General features: G+C 47.1%; 1 protein-coding gene across 1 annotated transcript in view; it reads left to right on the forward strand.

Annotated features, from left to right (window-relative positions):
• Positions 1-22,356, forward strand: part of GABRP (gamma-aminobutyric acid type A receptor subunit pi) — a 172,007-nt gene that overhangs the window by 68,063 nt on the left and 81,588 nt on the right. Inside the window, exons 3-4 of the mRNA XM_075343387.1 lie at positions 4,064-4,161; positions 21,016-21,083. Coding sequence (XP_075199502.1) covers positions 4,064-4,161; positions 21,016-21,083 — 166 coding nt within the window. The remainder of the gene's footprint in view (positions 1-4,063; positions 4,162-21,015; positions 21,084-22,356) is intronic.

Raw genomic sequence — 22,356 nt, forward strand, 5'->3', positions numbered from 1 at the left:
ACCATGGAGCATTACAATGATGGCAGACTACTGCTGGACGCTTCAGAGAGACATTACAGCTACTACTCACAAGCGTTAATGTACCAAGAGAAGCCTCACAGGGAAGAAGAATCGATTTTAGTGTGCGTTAGTGAGCTCATTGCAGTTAAAAAAATGATTTTCATGAAACATTTGTAATAAAAAAATTAATTTTATGAGTCTATTTTCATTTATTTTGAGGTATTGTCTTATTTAACATAGTTACTTAAATTGTCAGAAAACGTGATGTCCTATGACAAAATGGAGGTCATTTTCTGATTCAGCGCACTCAAAAACATAAAGATTACGTGGAATAACCAAAACAGTTCTCAAAAAAAATTTTTTTACAGACCTGTGATATTATTAAGCAATAATCTATATATATAATTGCCTTATTCTGTCTGTCTGTCTGTCTGTCTGTCTGTCTTGCTCCAAAATTGTGTCCTTACGGTGACACAAAGCTGATTGGCCGCTGGGCTCGCCATGGCCCCGCCCCCCCGCACGGATTGGCCGCTCGCCCAGGCTGCGCCCCCACACGGATTGGCCGGCCGCTCGCCCAGGCTCCACCCCCCCACAGATTGGCCTCTCACCCCGGCACCCTGCAGGCATTGGCAACTCGGCCACGCCCCACCCCCCTCACGCAATGCACGCTAGCTCTGGCCCTGCCCCCCCACGCATTCCCCGAACCGACACAGTCACGGAGCCACGACTACCAGGTGAGTACTGTACCCCTGGGAGCCCACATCAGCGTACGCCGCCAAACCAGCCGACACATACCCTCGCATTGCTGGGGCTGGCCGGCGTATGCTGGTGTGGGCTCACGTGCGAGCGGAGGACGAGATACGCTGGTAACCATGGTAGCATAGTTACCAGCGTATCAAGGTCCTGCAGCGGCGTAACATACACACACGCATACACATAACAGCACACACACACACACATCAGATCACACTCACTCTCACACACACCTCACACACACATCACATCGCATCCACACATCAAGGTCCTGCAGCGGCGGAACATACACACACGCACATACATAACAGCACACACACACACATACACACACACATCAGATCACACTCACTCTCACACACACATCACATCGCATCCACATACTCACAACATCCTGGGATATCGCTTGCTTCTCGGCGACGATACTGTGCTGTGAGCTTCCAGGACCTGCCGGAGGATCACATGGCCAGAAGCATGTGGTATCTCCGGATGTTGTGAGTATGAGCGCGTATGTGCAATATCGTCAATGTGTGTGTGCGTGAGTGTATGCGATCGGGTGTGTGTGAGTGTATGCGATCGGGTGTGTGTGAGTGTATGCGATCGGGGGTGTGTGTGGGTGTGTGTGTGTGACTGTATGCGATCGGATCTGTGAGTGTCGGCAGAGGAGCATGGCGTGCTGGAGGAGGCTGGGAGGAGAGAGGCTGATCCTGGGGAAGGCTGGGATGGGGAGGCTGAGAGAAGAGAGGCTGATGCTGGGGGAGGCTGAGGCTGGGGTAGGCTGGGAGGAGAGAGGCTGATGCTGGGGACCGAAAAGGCTGATGCTGGGAGGAGAGAGGCTGATGCTGGGGGAGGCTGAGGCTGGGGTAGGCTGGGAGGAGAGAGGCTGATGCTGGGAGGAGAGGGGCTGATGCTGGGGGAGGCTGAGGCTGGTGTAGGCTGGGAGGAGAGAGGCTGATGCTGGGAAGAGAGAGGCTGATGCTGGGAGGAGAGAGGCTGAGGCTGGGGGAGGCTGAGGCTGGGGGAGGCTGAGGCTGGCGTAGGCTGGGAGGAGAGAGGCTGATGCTGGGGGAGGCTGAGGCTGGGGTAGGCTGGGAGGAGAGAGGCTGATGCTGGGAGGAGAGGGGCTGATGCTGGGGGAGGCTGAGGCTGGTGTAGGCTGGGAGGAGAGAGGCTGATGCTGGGAAGAGAGAGGCTGATGCTGGGAGGAGAGAGGCTGAGGCTGGGGGAGGCTGAGGCTGGGGGAGGCTGAGGCTGGCGTAGGCTGGGAGGAGAGAGGCTGATGCTGGGGACAGAAAAGGCTGATGCTGGGAGGAGAGAGGCTGATGCTGGGAGGAGAGGCTGATGCTGGGAGGAGAGAGGCTGATGCTGGGGGAGGCTGAGGCTGGGGTAGGCTGGGAGGAGAGAGGTTGATGCTGGGATGAGAGAGGCTGATGCTGGGAGGAGAGAGGCTGATGCTAGGGACAGAAAAGGCTGATGCTGGGAGGAGAGAGGCTGATGCTGGGCACAGAAAAGGCTGATGCTGGGAGGAGAGAGGCTGATGCTGGGATGAGAGAGGCTGATGCTGGGGACAGAGAGGCTGATGCTGGGATGAGAGAGGCTGATGCTGCGGGTAGAGAGGCTGATGCTGGGAGGAGAGAGGCTGATGCTGCGGGCAGAGAGGCTGATGCTGCGGGTAGAGAGGCTGATGCTGGTGCAGCATGGGGGATGGAGCACGATGGGGGTGAGCAGCATGGGGGATGGAGCACGATGGGGAGTGCGCAGCATGGTGGATGGAGCACGTTTGGGAGTGCGCAGCATGGCGGATGGAGCACGTTTGGGAGTGCGCAGCATGGCGGATGGAGCACGTTTGGGAGTGCGCAGCATGGCGGATGGAGCATGTTTGGGAGTGCGCAGCATGGCGGATGGACCACGTTTGGGAGTGCGCAGCATGGCGGATGGAGCACGTTGAGGAGTGCGCAGCATGGCGGATGGAGCACGTTTAGGAGTGCGCAGCATGGCGGATGGAGCACGTTTGGGAGTGCGCAGTATGGGGGATGCAGCACGATGGGGAGTGCGGAGTATGGCGGATGGAGCACGTTTGGGAGTGCGCAGCATGGCGGATGGACCATGTTTGGGAGTGCGCAGCATGGCGGATGGAGCACGTTTGGGAGTGCGCAGCATGGCGGATGGAGCACGTTTGGGAGTGCGCAGCATGGGAGATGGAGCACGATGGGGGGTGCGCAGCATAGGGGATGGAGCACGATGGGGAGTGCGCTGCATGGGGGATGGAGCACGATGGGGAGTGCGGAGTATGGCGGATGGAGCACGTTTGGGAGTGCGCAGCATGGCGGATGGAGCACGTTTGGGAGTGCGCAGCATGGCGGATGGAGCACGTTTGGGAGTGCGCAGCATGGGAGATGGAGCACGATGGGGGGTGCGCAGCATAGGGGATGGAGCACGATGGGGAGTGCGCTGCATGGGGGATGGAGCACGATGGGGAGTGCGGAGAATGGCGGATGGAGCACGTTTGGGAGTGCGCAGCATGGCGGATGGAGCACGTTTGGGAGTGCGCAGCATGGCGGATGGAGCACGTTTGGGAGTGCGCAGCATGGGAGATGGAGCACGATGGGGGGTGCGCAGCATAGGGGATGGAGCATGATGGGGAGTGCGCTGCATGGGGGATGGAGCACGATGGGGAGTGCACTGCATGGGGGATGGAGCACGATGGGAAGTGCACACCTCCCCCCAACACACACACACGCGCGCGCACTGCACAACACACCACACACACACACTGGGAACCACAAACAACTGCCCTACACAGACACCCACACACACAGACAACGCTGCACACACACAACACCCAACACACAAACACCGCGGCACACACAAATATACGCACATACCGCACAACACACACATTGCACAAAACATACCTCCTCCCAAAACACACCACACACACACAAACCGCGCCACACACACACAATGCTACAGACACACAGCTCTCCACAAACAACGCAACACACGCAACACACATACAACACCGCTCTCACCCCCCGCCACACCCAGACAACACCCAGAACATGTACAGCGCCCTACACAAACACTTGGTAACTACACACAACAACATCTATATATATATATATATATAACAAAAATCATACATGAACTACACAATACGTAAATTCTAGAATACCCGATTCGTAGAATCGGGCCACCTTCTAGTTATCTAATAATAATCTAATGTTATAATTCATACAATTTTTAGACGCAAAACATTAATCTGAATAATATTTATATATTGTGTAATCATTTTTTATTTATATTCCAGTTTTATGTATTACATACAAGCTGAGGAGCCAGATGAACTTTCCGGATTTCAAAATCTCACCCAACATTATAACAAATATTTACGCCCAAATTTCAATCGTAAGTAACAGTTCTTCTTTATCTATTACATCCATTATCCAAACAAGGACACAGTAAGAAATAATAAATAGGGATGATCGAATACCTCAAATATTCGGCTTCGTGAATATTTTCCGAATAGATCGCCGATTTGCGAATATTCGATGCGCAATATAAGTCTATGTGAAGCCCAAATAGTTCTGAATAGTTGTTATTCGGGTTTCTCGTAGACTTACATTGCGCATCGAATATTTGCGAATAGTTGAATAGCGGCAACCTATTTGAAAAATATTCGCAAAGCCTAATATTTGAGGTATTCGATCATCCCTAATAATAAACATTTGTGGACACTTACATACCTACAGGGACTTAAACTTCTGTTTTAATCTCATGCTTGTTTTTTAACTCCACTTGCTTCCAGTTAGGCTGGAGTCACACCTGCTCCCGACAAGTGTGTCAGCTTCATGTCATTCTATGCAGCTGCATGCTTAGTATGGAGGGTGCCCAATCCAGGTGATGTGATCCTCTTGTGAAAATGCCGGCCGCTCATTAATCCATCACGTATTCCCTGCTTCCCCCACCCTCCGGCGCCTATGATTGGTTGCAGTCATACACGCCCCCACGCTGAGTGACAACTGTCTCACTGCAACCAATCACAGCCGCCGGTGGGCGTGTCTCAATGAGCAGTTAAAAAAAAAAATAATTGAAAAAAACGACGTGCGGTCCCCCAATTTGGATACCAGCCCGGGTAAAGCCACATGGCTGAAGGCTAGTATTCTCAGGATGGGGAGCTCCACGTTATGGGGAGCCCCCCAGCCTAACAATATCAGCCAGCTGCCGCCCAGAATTGACGCATCCATTAGATGCGACAGTCCCGGGACTTTACCCGGCTCATCCCAAATTGCCCTGGTACGGTGGCAAACGGGGTAATAAGGAGTTAATGGCAGCAGCCCATAGCTGCTACTAAGTCCTAGGTTAATCATGGCAGGCGTCTCCCCGAGATACCTTCCATGATTAACCTGTAAGTTAAAGTAAATAAACACACACATCCAAAAAATCCTTTATTTGTAATGAAAGACAAAAAAACACCTTCTTTCACCACTTTATTAACCCCTCAAAAACAACTCCAGGTCCAGGTAATCCACGCAAGGTCCAAAACGCTTTCAGCTCTGCTACATCGGAAGCTGACAGGAGCGGCAGTAGAATACCGCTGCTCTACTATGAAGAAAAAGACATGGATCGCACATCCCAAAAATACAATGATCTAAAAGCCGCTAGGCAAAAAATTAAATAGAACATGAGGTTCTTTTGTTACCATTCTGATCAGATTGTATTAAGCCCACTGCCACGTCACGGCAAACCTCTTGAGTGGGTCCCTAACCTGACCTTTTTGTGTGGCACCGTGCACCGACCACCGCCGCAGCGACAAAGCGCCAGCAGGGCGGGCGACCTGGTGCCTCACAGCACCCATGCTGCAAGGCAAAGCCCCCAAGGCTCCAGGCCGCGCCGCCCCACCGACACCACACCACCACAACAGCAGCCACCACACAGCACCAGCACACAGTTTTTTGCCTAGCGGCTTTTAGATCATTGTATTTTTGGGATGTGCGATCCATGTCTTTTTCTTTATAGTATGGTATTTATATCAGTCTATCCCCCTCTTTTTTTGCTTGGATCTGCACTCTCCCCCATTTGGCACAGGTGATTTTAATCAGCAGGAGACTGCAAGAGGGGTCAGCCTTCTTTTTGCTCCCAGTTCACATATGGGAGCCAGTGGGAGGTGAGTGCACAGCTCCTCTCACTGTGTGTTGGTGCTGTGTGGTGGCTGCTGTTGTGGTGGTGTGGTGTCGGTGGGGCGGCGCGGCCTGGAGCCTTGGGGGCTTTGCCTTGCAGCATGGGTGCTGTGAGGCACCAGGTCGCCCGCCCTGCTGGCGCTTTGTCGCTGCGGCGGTGGTCGGTGCACGGTGCCACACAAAAAGGTCAGGTTAGGGACCCACTCAAGAGGTTTGCCGTGACGTGGCAGTGGGCTTAATACAATCTGATCAGAATGGTAACAAAAGAACCTCGTGTTCTATTAAATTTTTTGCCTAGCGGCTTTTAGATCATTGTATTTTTGGGATGTGCGATCCATGTCTTTTTCTTTATAGTATGGTAGAATACCGCTGCTCCTGTGAGCTCCATGCAGCAACTGAAGTGAGTGGTACGATCAGCTGTGCTGTCACTGAGATTACTCACGGCCACTGCTCTCAGGTGGAGGACTGCAGCTGTGGCCGTGAGTAACCTGAGTGAAGCACAGCTGATCGCGTGGCTCACTGCAGTCACTCAGGGGATTTGCGATCACAGGTGAGTCCTTCAAGTGTGACCACAAATCAAGCCGCGGCACACGCACAGAACCGGGCAATCACAATGAAGTTGGGTGAAGTTCATCCGAGTTCATTCTGATCTGATCTCGCGCGGCACTGTCTCGCAGCCAGCCATGCTCTTTTTGACAGTGCGGTCCCACTCAGCTCTGCTGCAAGTCTATGGGGATGCTGCAGAACCAAGTGGGACCGCACTGTCAAAAATGTGCGTTCTGGATGCTTTTCCCACTCTGTCTATGGCAGAGAAAGCATCCAGAACGCATGAATTCTGCAGAAATATGCGCACGTTGCATTCTGCCGAATGCGTCTCAGAACGCAGCTTTTTCGGCTGCGTTCTGAGACGCACAGGCAATGACTTACACGCTGCAAAATTGAATGCAAAGTGCGCACATAGCCTTAGAGCAAGTTCAGACAGACTCTTTGGGCTCAATACAGTGTTGAGCAAAATGGTAACAATGTTTTGAATTTTTTGTTTGTTCTCCATATCTCACCTTTCACTAATGCTTCAAACTTGAGACTACCTTGATTTTATAGGCAATCATCTTGGCTATCTCATACATACGTTTGACTTACAACTATTTAGTATATGAAACAGCTCAGTCTATAACTACATGAGAAAGCTAAGGGCAAACAATTCCTCCCCCTCTTAATTAGGTATACAAACACAGCACACACAGCCTAGAGGCAGAGGCAGGTGTAAATAAAGTATTTTCAGTCCAAATGTGACCGACAAAACATCATATTGCACTCGGACCAATGTTAGCTTATAGGTCAGCTCACATGTCAAAATCACAATATGCCAGAGTTTGATCCAATAATTACATCACATTCAGCCATGGAAGTCAATGAGCGTGTGAAAATCATCAGATTGCACTTGGATGACACCTAAGTGCAGTTCCATTTCCCCTCAAAGACACAATGGAAAAGATGGAGATATTTTGTTCTCCATTTTCTCCTCACAGTGGGGAGACAATCGCTTTAATCTGAGACAATCACTTTAAACTGAAGCACAGATTAAACTCTGATCAAAGTTTGATAAGAGTTTAATTTGCATAATTCTGATTCTCCTCAGATGAGAGACTCTACAGCAGTCTATTCTTGCACTAAAGGAAAAAATGGTTTTAAAGGAAACCTGTCCCAAGTCGCCATTAACCTGCAAATATATGGTTAATCTGCAGGTTAATAGCTTTCCAAAGCAGTTCAGCACTGAACACCCCACTAAAGGGAGGAAATTAACTTTTTTTCCTCCTGCCAACTATCGGCTTTCAGTCCGTCATAGAGGCTTGGCCAGCGCAGCTTCAGTACATAGTGAGCAGTGGCAGTAACCACGCTCTGACACTGATTGATAGCCAGTTCAGGCCTAATGTGTAGCGCCCCTGAGACTGGTCGCTACAGGGTATATCATTATATCCTTCCTGGGCAGGAAGAGGTTAACCCGGTAAGTTTACACACACATCACATAGCTAATCTAAACACAGTCAGGAAATGACTCAGCCAGTTCCTAGCAGACCCAGGCACTGGGGGGATCTCCAGGTCACCATAACAATGATCTGGATCCTTCAAAGGTGTGGGGCAGGAGTAGGAGTAAGTTACAAAGCAGACAGGAAGTCGAGGTCAGTTCCAGTCAGACAGAGACAGAGCAGACACGCTGTGCAGCAGCTCCCTGAGGGGTTGCTGCCCCAGGCACCCCTCAGGGAGGCAGAACAGAACAATCTGGGATGTAACACCTCACCAACCTCTGCAGGAGTCTCCTGGAGAGGGGAGCCAGCCAGACCGGGGCTAGTAACACCTGGAGGGATGGACCCCGGTACCAGTAATCATGGGCTCAAAGAGTACGGGGAGTACTTACAGGACTGGGCACGGCTGGGTGCAGAACCCTAGATGAGACAGACGCTCCAAGCTCATCTGATAACTCTGCCCAGTGAGGGGATCTCCACGGTCCCTCACCAACCTAAGAGCCCAGAGCACAGCAGCAAAGGGAGAACCCCGGAAGCTGAGAGAGAGGTCCAACCCAGACAAGGTTTAAGCTGCCTGCATACGGGCTAAGACTGATAGACCAGGAGGGGACCCTAAAATGCTTCAGGCTACAGGGACCTACCAAGTACAGAGTAGTGCACATAGGAGAGAGCCCACTGATTACCAAACCGGAATGGATCTCTGACCTGCCCGGAATCGACCGGAATCTCTGATGGCAAGGACCAGCACCTGGGGTGCGATAACATTTTACCAGTGAATAAAAGCATCTGGAACCCGCACCCAATGACTCTGTGAGTAAATGCCGCCACCCTGCACTCTGGCGCGCCCGTGGACTGCCGCACCATTCTCACCAACCTCTCGGGGTAATCCCGCTCTATCCATGGGGAGCGACACCATCCTGGCTGTACCCAACACCTGCCCCGGAGAGAGACTCTACAGCGACGGCTGATTCCTGGCCGCAAACCATAGGTGGCACTGCGAAGCATCCCCATTCCCATCCAACACTGCCCTGGGAGAGGAAAAGTCACAAGAAGGGTCTGCGGGGGAGGAGGCCAAGACCCAGTCGCCATTGCAACCGGTGAGACACGCTTCTCAGGGACTCGTCGCCCTCCTTCCATCCCCATTTACACTTGACACCTGTTTGTTTGTCTTTTCATGTATCTGACGGGGCCACGGAGCTGGGTCAGGTCAATCACAGCAAGCCCAATATAGTGTCAGTGGTTACAAGACATACTACACAACATTGCACAAAGCAAAACACTATTAGGGCTCATTCACATGACTGTTCTATCTGTCTTGGTCAGTTCCTGTATTTTTGCGGACCCACGGACAGGACCATCTTTTCAATGTCTTTTGTGTAGGATCAGATAGCACACGGAAGCACTTCCGTGTGCATCCGATCCTACAAAAAACACATCGGATGCTGTCTGTCCGTTCTGTTGTTCTGGAACATTGTTCTTTCTGTTCCGTAATAACGGACCGTGACTCAATACAAGTCAATGGGTCCGCAAAATCCCCGGAAGCCACACGGAAGCACCTCTGTGTGACCTCCATCGGGTGCCCGTGTAGTCTGTGCCCGCTCCCGCTCCAGCCGCGTGGCTGCTTGCACTGCAGTGTCAGCATATGCCCGCACTACAATGTCAGCATATGCCCGCACTGCAGTGTGTCTGCATATGCCGGCACTGCAATGTCAGCATATGCCCGTACTGCAGTGTGTCAGCATATGCCTGCACTGCAGTGTGTCAGCAGCTGCCCGCACTGCAGTGTGTTCGCAGCTGCCCGCACTGCAGTGTGTCCCCAGCTGCCCGCACTGCAATGTCAGCATATGCCGGCACTGCAGTGCGAGCAGCCATGGGGATGATGAGCGTTGCCGTCAGGAGGTTAGTAAAGTTCATTACCTGCGGTGATGAACTCCTGCACTCCTGACGTCAGCGCTCATCACTGACAGCCGCATTCTCACATCACCTGTCGTGGCCGGCCCGAGCCTGTAACTAGTGGTGACGTCACAGGCCGCTCGCGAGAGGTGATCTGAGAACACAGCGGGCATAGAACTCAGTGACCAGTGCTGATGTCAGGAGTGCAGCGGTTTTCATCACCGCAGGTAATGTACTTCGCTAACTTCCTGAAGTCAGCGCTGGGCATGCCCTGCAGTGAACTGGGCTGACCTCATGATGTTAGCTCAGGTCAGTGCACTGCTCTCCCAGTCAATGGCGAACATTCTGTTCTTCATTGACTGGGACAGTGAGTATGGATCGTCATGGTACCCCCGTGGTACAAGGCTAAGCACCTTTTAGTGCCACATAAAAGGCACTAAAGGGTGCAAGATTACAAAATGCTGGGGAGTGGGACATTATATGTCTTTCTCATCTAATATCTATCTATCCCTATAGCTATCCCTCTATCCATTCATTCATTCATTCATTCATTCATTCATTCATTCTTTCATTCCTCTATTTATCCCTCTATTTATCCCTCTATCTATCTCTCTGTCTGTCTATCTATCCCTCTATGTATCTATCTATCTATCCCTCAATCTATCTATATCTAGCTATCCATCTATTTATTTATCTAGTTGCTTCTGTGTTTTGCTTCTGTGTTTTTGTACGGAAGGCACACGGATGTTTAAGGACCCAGGGACAGAGGACCTCAAATGTTCTATATGTCACAGTTGCTGTTCTGGCACGAGGTTGCAGGGGCCGTGTTCCCTGGGTGGTCTACCAGGCCCTGATGTTCCCTGCTATCCACCCCCACACAGTATCCACAACTGATGGACAGTCCACAGACACGGTCTTGGGGATAGCAGTTTCTTTAATACAGCGGGAATAAAGGAAAACAACACGGAATATACTGTATGTTTCAGTCTTTTGTGGGTAGGTCACGGCAAATACAGCTTGGAGTTGAATGCTGAAGTGCAATTAGGGTTCTGGAGCTTTTAAGAGCACAATTTGTTTCAGATGTAATTCTGGTATGCTTTTAGTAGGTTCAGAGTCTCTTGAGCTTAGAGGGTAGATATGATACAGTAATAAGATTGTACAGACCTGGAGTCCTGGGGTTGATTTCACTGCTAGTTAAGACACATGCAGTACTTGTAAGCAAATGTAGAAAGTTGCCCAGCGCACTACGGGGACCGAACGGCTGGTGCGTGGACAATGGCATGCAAGCCAACAATATTGCAGTGGGGTGGGAGACCCTCAAACTTCCCCAATCTGCATGCAGTAGGGTCTGGTATATACTCAGTATGCCTTACTGTCTGAAGAGATGTATTTCTGGCCAGTGAGGATTCAGGATAGGAAGACTTCAGTATATTGGCTGTAAAAATCAGTAAATGGTGAAATTCTAGGCCTCAGGCCTAGCAGGAGTCTTGTGGTGAAGAGAAACTCCACATAATCTCTTCCCTCAGAGGAGACTCAGCCAGAACCAGAATATTCCAGTTCTTTCCAGACAGAGGCTGGAGAATAGCTCCACCTATTGAGCCATGTGACCAAGAACTGGCCAATAGGAAAACACCCAATGCACACTTCAGATTCTTACAGTTTTCACCAGTAGATGGTGCTAGAACACAGCAAATGAAAAATGCTTTACTTATAACATATAACATAATATTACATATAAGTAAATGTACTTAAAGAAACAGACACAATCTGGACCGAGCCACTACATACTCCCCCTCTGAAGGTGAGCCGTCCTCGACGATTGTGCAAGTGGAGGACTGCTACGAAAGGAAGGAAATATATGTGTCACAATAAGGCAAGAATATGCAGCTAGACGGAAGAACAATAGGAAATTAACAAATGCAAAACATGAATGTGGTAGTGCCAATATGAGATAGAGTCTCTTTCCGCAATATACTATCGTCCATATGAAAGGCCCTGGAAAGGCACTTTAGTGGCAACAAACAGTCCATAAGTCCATAGCTGTATATAGAAAATTGTGCAAATAATAAACAAGGTGCTTGGTATTACCCAGGTGCAGAGGCTTAAACATTACTAAACTAACTATCCAGCTAAATAAATAAACAAGATTATATACTCATGGTAAAGGATATGACCTTTTAGTCTCTGTAGCGAGCTGGAAGTTTTCCTTTTGTGCTTCGCTCTGAACGCCTCAACACTTGATCTTCCTCTTGAGCAGGAATGATATTGTTTGCTGGCTCAGGTGAAGTTGGCAGAGGAGCAGCAACTGGAGCAGGAATCGATACAGGGACATATTGATAGCATGGAAGGATAAATTGAGTGTTGTAGAGGGACTCTTCCACAGTAGGTTGTCTGGCTGGTATTTCCATTGCAGGAATTAGTGTGTAGACCGGCAAGACTTGTGGAGAAGGTGATGACATCAACAGTAGATCCTCTTTGGTGCATAGCTTCATACGGTTCCTGTGCACTGTCTGTGGGGCCATTCCGGGTTTATTCACTTCATAGACATCTGACTCAGGATATGGGATAGCTGTAACTGTGCATGGCTCTGTTTCCCAGAGTGAGTCGAGTTTTCCTGTACGGTGGTACTTCTTTAGCCATACCTTGTCTCCAACTTGAAGTGGGGAAGCATTAGCTCTTTGATTGTAGCTCTCTTCTTGTTGACGGTGAGCTTCACCCATGCGGTAATCAACAATCTGTTGGACTTTGGGTATTCTTCGCTGATGCTCTGAGACCCAATCAGTTTTTTGCAGGGGATTGATCACGTCAGGGACTTGGATTCCAAGAGAACGATCTTTTGGGGCTGCACCCATCGTCCTGGTGAAGAAAAAGGATGGTAACATCAGATTTTTTGTCGACTACCGAAAGTTGAATAATGTTACACACAAAGATGCCTATCCTCTTCCACGGATTGAAGAATCCATCACCGCTCTTGGCTCAGCTGCATACTTCTCCACTCTTGATTTAACCAGCGGTTTCTGGCAAGTACCCATGGCTCCTGAGGATAGAGAGAAGACAGCTTTCACCACCCCAATGGGACTCTTTGAGTTTAACGGTATGCCGTTTGGGTTATGCAACGCCCCTGCTACATTTCAGCGACTCATGGAAAGATGTCTTGGTCACCTCAACTTCCAGAGCGTTCTGTTATATCTTGATGATGTTGTCGTATACTCTCGCACTTATGAAGACCACCTATGCCACCTTGCAGAAGTATTCCAGGTACTTATTGAACATGGCCTGAAACTAAAACCGTCAAAGTGTCATCTGCTCAAGCCAAAAGTCAACTACCTGGGTCATGTTGTAAGTGCCGAAGGTATCCAGCCTGACCCTGAAAAGATCTCAGCTGTGAACAACTGAAACACCCCAAGAACCGTCAAAGAAATCAGAAGTTTCCTAGGTTTTGCGGGCTACTACCACCGCTTCATACCTCATTTTGCGCAAATAGCAGAACCCCTTACAGAACTCCTACGAGGTTGCCCTAGAGAAAACTACGACAGAAGACTTCCAATTAATTGGTCTGAGCGACAAGAAACTGCCTTTCAGATGTTGAAAAGTCTATTGACTTCACCTCCAATTCTGGCGTACCCTGACTACCATCATCCTTTCCGTGTCTACACGGATGCCAGCCACCAAGTCCTCGGCGCGGTACTATCACAAGTCCAGGGTGACAAAGAGAGAGTCATTGCATATGCTAGCCGAAGCTTGAGAGGTGCAGAGAAAAACGATAGCAATTACAGTTCGTTCAAGTTAGAGCTGCTAGCTCTTGTGTGGGCAGTTACAGAGAAGTTCAAAGATTACCTCGCTGCTACACCCTTCACCGTTTACACGGACAATAATCCTCTTGCTCATCTCAATACTGCACGGCTAGGTGCTCTTGAACAGAGATGGGCTTCAAGATTAGCGAATTTCTGCTTTGATATTAAGTATCGCAGTGGCAAGATCAACATCAATGCTGATATGTTATCCCGTTTGCCCAAAGGAGAAGAGCCTCCTGAGGAAGATCTGTGGAAAGATGTTGAGATGCCTCCCTTCTATCAAAGGTTTGTTACACAAAATGCTGTTGCTGCTACACAAACTGATGATGTTTCTCCACAGAAACCTGACCTATTCCAAGATCCATCAAGATGGAAAACTCTTCAAAATGAGTCTCGTGTCCTAGGTGAGATCTATGATTACCTGACTACTGGGAGAATACCTTTCAGACGACGCAGAAGATGTCCTGATGTTGAGCTTAATCGTCTCTGGAGACAGCGCAAAAGACTCTTCATTCAAAAGGGATTGATCCTGCGCAATACCTTAGACCCGGTTTCAGGTGAAAGGCTACATCAGATTCTAATCCCACGGCGAGATGCCAGAATTGTTCTTGATGCCTACCACGACCAGTCTGCGCACTTTGGCGTGCACAAAACTGAAGCCACCATACGCCAACGCTTCTATTGGATTGGGATGCGGTCAGACATAGAAAATTTGTGTAGTGAATGTCCAGCTTGCAAACTCACCAAAGTCGGTAAGAAAGATGCCAGAGCTCCTCTTCATCCAATCCATTCTCAGAAACCAAACGAGCTAGTCGCTCTTGATCATGTGAAGCTAGCACAAACTACTACTAAGTGGGTTGCTGTTGTGCCAGCAAAAGACCTTACAGCTCGGACTACAGCTATCACCTTCTACCGTGAATATGTGAGACATTACGGTTGCCCTGAAGCAGTCCTCACAGATCGTGGATCTGCCTTTGAGTCACAATTATTTCAAGAACTCTGCCAATTCCATGAGTGCAAAAAGCTGAGAACAACCGCCTATCATCCCCAAGGGAATGGCCTCTGTGAGAAAGTCAACCAGACCTTCATCAATATGCTACGAACAGCATCTGTTACCAAACAAGCTGAATGGCCTCAATTGCTTGACGAGTTAGTGGAAATCTACAACAATACTGTCCACTGTTCTACAGGCTACTCGCCATATTATCTGATGTTTGGAAGACAAGGTCAGCTCCATGGGCTTTGACTTTCTCAGATGACTTCAGAATCTTTCATCTCTTTTAACAGCTTCTTTACTTGTTGATAGTTAGCAGGAGGTACTGGACGATGTCTTTCTTTGATAGGAGGATGATCACCTGTGTTGATCTTGTGCTGGATCAGAGTAGTCTTGCCGAAGTCAAGGGGGTGTTTGCTGAAAGCTTGGCTGTGTCGCTTAGCAAGTTTAGTTACACCATTGATGTATTCAATAGGAGTGTTAGCATCTCCAACATTAAGTTCATTCCACCAGAAGGTAGTGGGTGTATTAGAGCTTTTGGGAGTGGCTTTTAACGACTTTTGATGAGCAAGTGTCTCTTCATCTAAGATGTCTTCTGGATCAAGGTTATACAGTTGAGCAACTGAATTAAACTTGTATAGCTCGATGGGCCCATCACTTAGGTTGATTAGCCGTACTGGTACTCTACCGTTTGAGACAGTGACAATACTTCTGGCAGCTTTCACCAGGGGCTGTCCTTCAATCTGGATGGAGTCAAGAAGAGCTACATAGTCCTCGTTGTAAACTCCTGGTCGAACTCGACACCAGACTAGAGTCTCGCTGTTGGCTGACAGGGTAACTGGTCGTGCGTCAGTGATACGCACACGGCAGATCTCACCTTTACTGTTGGCAAATTTCTGTTGGGCGCAGAGCACTTTGATAGTCCGCTCAACAGCTTGCCTGTAAGGAGGAGAAGCAGAAGGGAGAGAAGCATGCAAGGCAGCGAGCAATTCAGTAAACACATGGCGAATGACATTCATGCCTAACACTACTGCTGTTGTATCTCCCTCAGCCTCAGTAACAATAAGGCTATGTCCGCACGTTGCTTTTTACCTGCTTCTTACCTGCTTTTTTGCTGCTTTTTCAACTGCAGCGTTTAATGCCAAAATGGTTGTGTTCTGCTTTTCAAGCTTTTCATCTTTGCAGTGCAAAACCCAAATGGCAAAAACAATTGACATGTCAGTTGTTTTTGCCATTTGGGTTTTGCACTGCAAAGCTGAGTTTTTGACCAAAGTTCTGCAACAAAAAGGCAGCAGTTTGAACTGCATAGTGCGGACAAGAAACCCAAATTCCCATAGACTTTGCTTGAAAAGCAGAACACAACCATTTTGGCATTAAACGCTGCAGTTGAAAAAGCAGCAAAAAAGCAGGTAAAAAGCAGGTAAAAAGCAACGTGCGGACATAGCCTTACACCTTGACCTGGTAACTTGCGATCACCAATTTGGATTGTGGGTTCCCAGTAGCCTAGCTGGGAAATAGGTTGACCATTACTTGCAATTAAGTCTAACTTTGCTTTACCCACTGGATTCAGGAGATCAAAGTCCCAATTCTTTTCAAAGGCTTGTCGCTCAATTGTGGTGACTTGTGAACCAGTGTCCACTAAAGCTTCTAGAGGTACACCATCGATCCATATGGTTATGTACGGGCACTTGGAGATGAACCGGGAAATCCATTGTGATTGTCCCTTTGGGCCCTTGGATTCACCTCCCGAGGCGCGGCTCGTTTAACTTATAACATTGATACTTGTAGTGTCCAAGACGCTCACAATAAGTACAGTACACACAATCACCAGTTGGAGGCCTTCCAGGAGGGGGCCTATCAGGACTTGGCCTACTAGAACGTGGCTCTGGGGACAATGTCCGGTTTACAGATGATTCACATGATGCAGGGCGTTGGCCTTTTAGCTCCTTTAATGCTTGGAATACAGATTCAAGGACTTGGACAAGTGCATCCGTGGTAGGAGGTGCATGAATGAGAGTAGGGGCTTGCACAGACTGTGTGGCCTGCATAGGGGAAACAGGTGAAAGAGGAGATACAGTAGAAATTCCAGCAGCAAGGTCGGAGGAACGAGGCGCAAGAGCATAGCTGGTACAAGGTGAGTCAGTACCCACTACTCGCAGGGCTAGAGTTATAAAGTCTAAGAAAGTCATGTTTGGATTTTGTGCTGCTAGCATGCGGAGTCGACTTTGTACTATCCTGGAGTCCAAACCTTCTATGAATCTGTCAGTGATTATGTTCTCTGCAGCAGCAGGATCTATAGTGTCTATTTGCTGTAAAGCCCTGTAGGCAGACTGAAGGGCTAGTGCGTAGTCCCTAAGAGTCTCACCTGGTCCCTGACGTCTGTTGTAAAATTTGAGACGAACCTCGGTGGGTGATTGGCGTTCAAATTCTTTTCTCAGGCGGGTGAGGATCGCTTCTACACTGGTTTTCTCGGTAGATGGCCAGGAACGGACTTCCTCAGCAGCTGGTCAATCAAGCTGTCCCAGGAGAAGTTGTACCTGCTGATGGGGAGAAAGTGAGAAAAGCTCAAAAAAGTATACATCATCTTTTCTTTGAACTCCGCAAGTGTATGAGGATCTCCTCTGTAGTTTTGGGAGACTAGAGGTTCCAATGAAGAATGGCATGCTGGTAGCCATGACAGGGGCTGGAACTGGGTTGGTGGCATTAGCCTGTTCCACTAGCTGCTGCTGATGATGATACAGAGTTAACAGACTCAGCCTGGTCATTATGAAGAGGTTCAGACATTTTGGTGATGATGCAAGTACTGTTTCTTTAAGAATAATGACGACACTGTAGCTTTAAGGGATGCACTATTATGCACCAACCTAGTCTCTGAGATGGAAGGCTCCCCGTCTTGAATATAGCACTGCAAAGGAAAACAACACGGAATATACTGTATGTTTCAGTCTTTTGTGGGTAGGCCACGGCAAATACAGCTTGGAGTTGAATGCTGAAGTGCAATTAGGGTTCTGGAGCTTTTAAGAGCACGATTTGTTTCAGATGTAATTCTGGTATGCTTTTAGTAGGTTCAGAGTCTCTTGAGCTTAGAGGGTAGATATGACACAGTAATAAGATTGTACAGACCTGGAGTCCTGGGGTTGATTTCACTGCTAGTTAAGACACATGCAGTACTTCTAAGCAAATGTAGAAAGTTGCCCAGCGCATTACGGGGACCGAACGGCTGGTGCGTGGACAATGGCATGCAAGCCAACAATATTGCAGTGGGGTGGGAGACCCTCAAACTTCCCCAATCTGCATGCAGTAGGGTCTGGTATATACTCAGTATGCCCTACTGTCTGAAGAGATGTATTTCTGGCCAGTGAGGATTCAGGATAGGAAGACCTCAGTATATTGGCTATAAAAATCAGTAAATGGTGAAATTCTAGGCCTCAGGCCTAGCAGGAGTCTTGTGGTGAAGAGAAACTCCACACAATCTCTTCCCTCAGAGAAGACTCAGCCAGAACCAGAACATTCCAGTTCTTTCCAGACAGAGGCTGGAGAATAGCTCCACCTATTGAGCCATGTGACCAAGAACTGGCCAATAGGAAAACACCCAATGCACACTTCAGATTCTTAAAGTTTTCACCAGTAGATGGTGCTAGAACACAGCAAATGAAAAATGCTTTACTTATAACATATAACATAATATTACATATAAGTAAATGTACTTAAAGAAACAGACACAATCTGGACCGGGCCACTACATATGCCACACGGATGACACATGGCCCGTATACGGAATGGAACGGATGTCACACGGATGCCACATGGATGCATCCGTGAAAAAAGCAGACCGTGTTTTGTGGACCGCAAAAACATAACGGTCATGTCAATGTAGCCTTAAAAGAAGCTGTCAACCAGTCCACATATTTACACACAGCAGTAGGACATCCTGTTTTTTTTGCTAAGGCCTTTTGTTTACAAGTCACCTACTGTCATCTATGACTGCCTGCAACACAGATTAGCAAATGTTTCCAAATGCATTGTACTTATTGTTACTGGTCGCAAGTCACATGTCAACCACTTGCCATTGAATGAAATGCAATTCACGTGCTCAATTCTGAAGCTTGGTCAATAATTGTTGAGGCACATATATTCTTTAAAGGGAATCTGTTTACCTTTTACGTTTTTTTAGTCATTAATATAGGCACACAGGTGGAATAAAGGTGATATTAGCCATACCTGTATGCCTCCTTGATGAGGGGTCATCTGGCAAAAATCCTCTTTTATATCTTTTTCTTCCAGGGTATGGGGCATATGCTGCTGGAAAATAAGCCTGCCTCCCTTCCTCATTATACAGGATTACTCCTTCCCTTCTATTCTCTGGTGTCTCTGTGAATTCAGGTGCGTGTGCAGAAATCTCACAGCTGTGCATTATGTCTGCTGTCCCTCTGTGCACTGTTCCACCCTTCTGTGGGCACAGGTTTAAATTTTGCTGTGCGCAGGCGCTCTGGAGTCACTGCTGCTTCATAGTGCTGGGGAGAGACGGTAGACAGAATGTGCAAGTTCAGGATTTCCAGCCATGCACCTGATGTCACAGGAATTCTGCAGAGAAGGGGAGGAAGAATCCTGTATAATAAAGACTGGAGGCAATCTTATCTTCCAGGCAGCACACGCCCCATAGCCTGGAAGATAGAAGATTAAAAAAGACGATTTTTCCAAAACGACCCCTCATTCAGGAGGTTAATTTCACCTCTATGCCATCTGTATGCCCATATTATTAACTAAAAACGCGAAAGGGTGACAGATTCTCTTTAAATATGTTATCAATATCAGATTCATTGGGTTGCACTTCACATCTAAAATTCCACAGAATACATGTTTTCACCTTAGATGGCACAGAATGTTAACAGTGAACCAAGCCAGAAAAGCACAGCTGTGTTCACTTGGTAGAGGCCATTGTCAAGAACACTAGCTCAGACACTATTGAAATTCATGATAAATTCATAAGCCTGGAAAATCTATTTAATGGAAACCTGACAGCTGATACATTTGTCTGAATGGGCAGTATGTTTTAGACACTACAACATGGCAATGATACAAGATACACATTTGTTGTATTTCTGATGAAGAACAGGGTGAAAGTGATTCAGTGACCAAGTATGTCTCCTGATTTGAACTAAGTTGAACGCCTAAAGGGAATTCTGAAGAGACAAGTTGAACACCATTTTCTATCCACGATCCAGGCTCCCAGCCTCAAAAAGAGTGAAAGATTCAAATAGAAGTGGACTCCCGCGCTGTCGTAAGAAGATGGTCAGCAGTAATGGTTAAACGTGATGTTATTACGCGCTTCTCAGATAAATCACACATGTACATGATACGACAGCGCAGGAGTCCACTTCTACTTGGATTTTTGATACTAACTCCTCGTGGTGCCTGCAGCAGCCGTAACCTATTTTCACAACTGTATCAGGTGAGCACATCTGATTTCATTCTACAAACGCTTGGATCATGGAGATCATATAAATTCTAGATGCAGTACTTTTTGATGGGGGGTGTATTCATTTTTGCATAAAATAATTTGAGTGAAACTAAAAATTTTGTAATTCAAGTTATATGATTATTAATCTTAATTCATGTTATTGGGTTAAAATAAGGTCCTATGAAACTCAATGTCAAAATTAGGGAAGTTGTTCTTCTGTTCAATGAGAAATTTGTTAAAATCTAACCTTTCAATGCGGGTGTACTCATTTATTCTGAGTATTGTTTACCTAGAATTTTTTTTTGCCTTTTTTATCATTTAATTTATTTCACAAAGTTTATTTTATGTTTCCTCATTAAATTTCATTTCTTTGTGAGTTCACATGTACTTTGCACCTTTTTTTTGTTCTTGGTACTTCACGTTTGTCATGGACTGTTTGGTTAGTAATTTAATTGTATTACTGTTCTAATTTTTTTCCTGATTATGTGATCCATTTCTCACTACATATACATTTATTACTTCCACATATGTGTCATCCTATATGTTGTCCAACACCTGAATCTTTACTCCACCTGAACCACACCCTATGTCTTTTGTGTTACTTGATTATTCATATGACTTGACGTGCATCCTTTTGGGCCTGTATAATGCCCTTAAGTTGGGGTAGTCTGATGTAACTCATTTACGCTGCAGTGACCTCATGTTACCTCGTGCTGATGCTGCGATGACTTTAATACCTTAATGTGTTTTGACGCTGTATGACCTGATATTACTTTGTGAGTTCAGATACTAACTCCATACATTTTAGTCTGTGAGACAGAGATAGAGTCACTTAAAATGACAACTATACTTTAAAAGTGATATTTACATTACAATGAGTCACTAACAGTTATGAACATTTTTTTGTTTCTTGCAGAAAAGCCTGTTGAAGTTGCAGTAACTCTGGAAATTGCAAGCATTTCCTCTATTTCAGAAGACAACATGGTAAGCAAACAAGTCTATGAGAAATGAGGATTTGTCACGATGGACTTGTTGGAGTTAACGAGATACAAGTGTACCTATGCCGTCCTCATGCTAGGAGACCATATGCTATACCTAACCTCAGAGATACTCCTAATGGTGGAGACACCCGAGTCCCATTTCTGGCCCTGCGCCTGACCAGAATTAGTCTTACTTCCCCCCTCCCCATGCACGAAGGGGCAGATACTGACAAAGTGTCCTCTTTTTTATGTCACAGAAAAAGTAAACTCCACCCCTTTTAGGAGTAGTGGAGTTTCTACCCCATGAGACATCCCTACAATGGGCTAGGTTGAGGCCTCCGGAGGCAATGTTGATGTTGGTACACTAACCCTCCTCCCAGAGAGTCTTGTTTTATGTGACCAATGCCAGAAGCATTGATCAATATGCATTACTAGACACATGGCACACTCAAGACAAGGAGTAGCTTCATACATTACCAACAACTCATTTCCCTTCTCAGACAACACACTGGGAAAACTGGCTTTTGAGAGCAGGGTCATTCCAATGAGTACAAAGAAGGAGGATCCAGCTTCCGGAATATTATAAAATCTTCAAGCTTTATTTCAAAGTTCAATATAAAATATTATCATAAATAATGGATAGGGTCAGGGAACCCAGGTACGGTAACGCGTTTTGAACGCTACCTGCGTTCTTTATCAAGCCTGTTTGAGTAAATGTTACCATTAGCTATTTAAACCCATTCCAACCAATAGGGAGGAATCTGTTTAATTAGAGAAACACATGTGCTGACCCTGGGTACATAACCCACAGAGAAACATAGATGAATTTACAAAAAATATATACAAAAATATATACAAAAGTACACACAATTAAAAACAATGTAATATAAAAATGCTCAAGTAATCATTATCTACTAGCATCAATAATGAAACATAACATCTCGTCTTAAGTTGAGACCATTAGATACTCTCGTTCCTAAATGAAAGATCCAAAAAGGCTCACGTGTCAAGACCTGATGCTGGATGTCACCCCTTCGAGGAGAAATTAATTGCAACACAATTAATGTCATTTATTGCATTAAATGTATTAGCTGCAATTTGCTCTATATAGGTTGCACAACAAGGAAACGTAAAGTACGAATCAATGAACACATTAGAGATAGTCACAACTCACAAAGTACCGCTATTACAAATAGTCATTTTTCTGTGGTATCTAAGCACTTTGTTCTTCGGCATAACTGCAATACTGATTCCTTGCGTATATTCAGTTTAGAAAG

The sequence above is a fragment of the Anomaloglossus baeobatrachus genome, chromosome 4 (assembly GCF_048569485.1).
Source record: "Anomaloglossus baeobatrachus isolate aAnoBae1 chromosome 4, aAnoBae1.hap1, whole genome shotgun sequence".
In the NCBI taxonomy this organism is placed as follows: Eukaryota; Metazoa; Chordata; class Amphibia; order Anura; family Aromobatidae; genus Anomaloglossus; species Anomaloglossus baeobatrachus.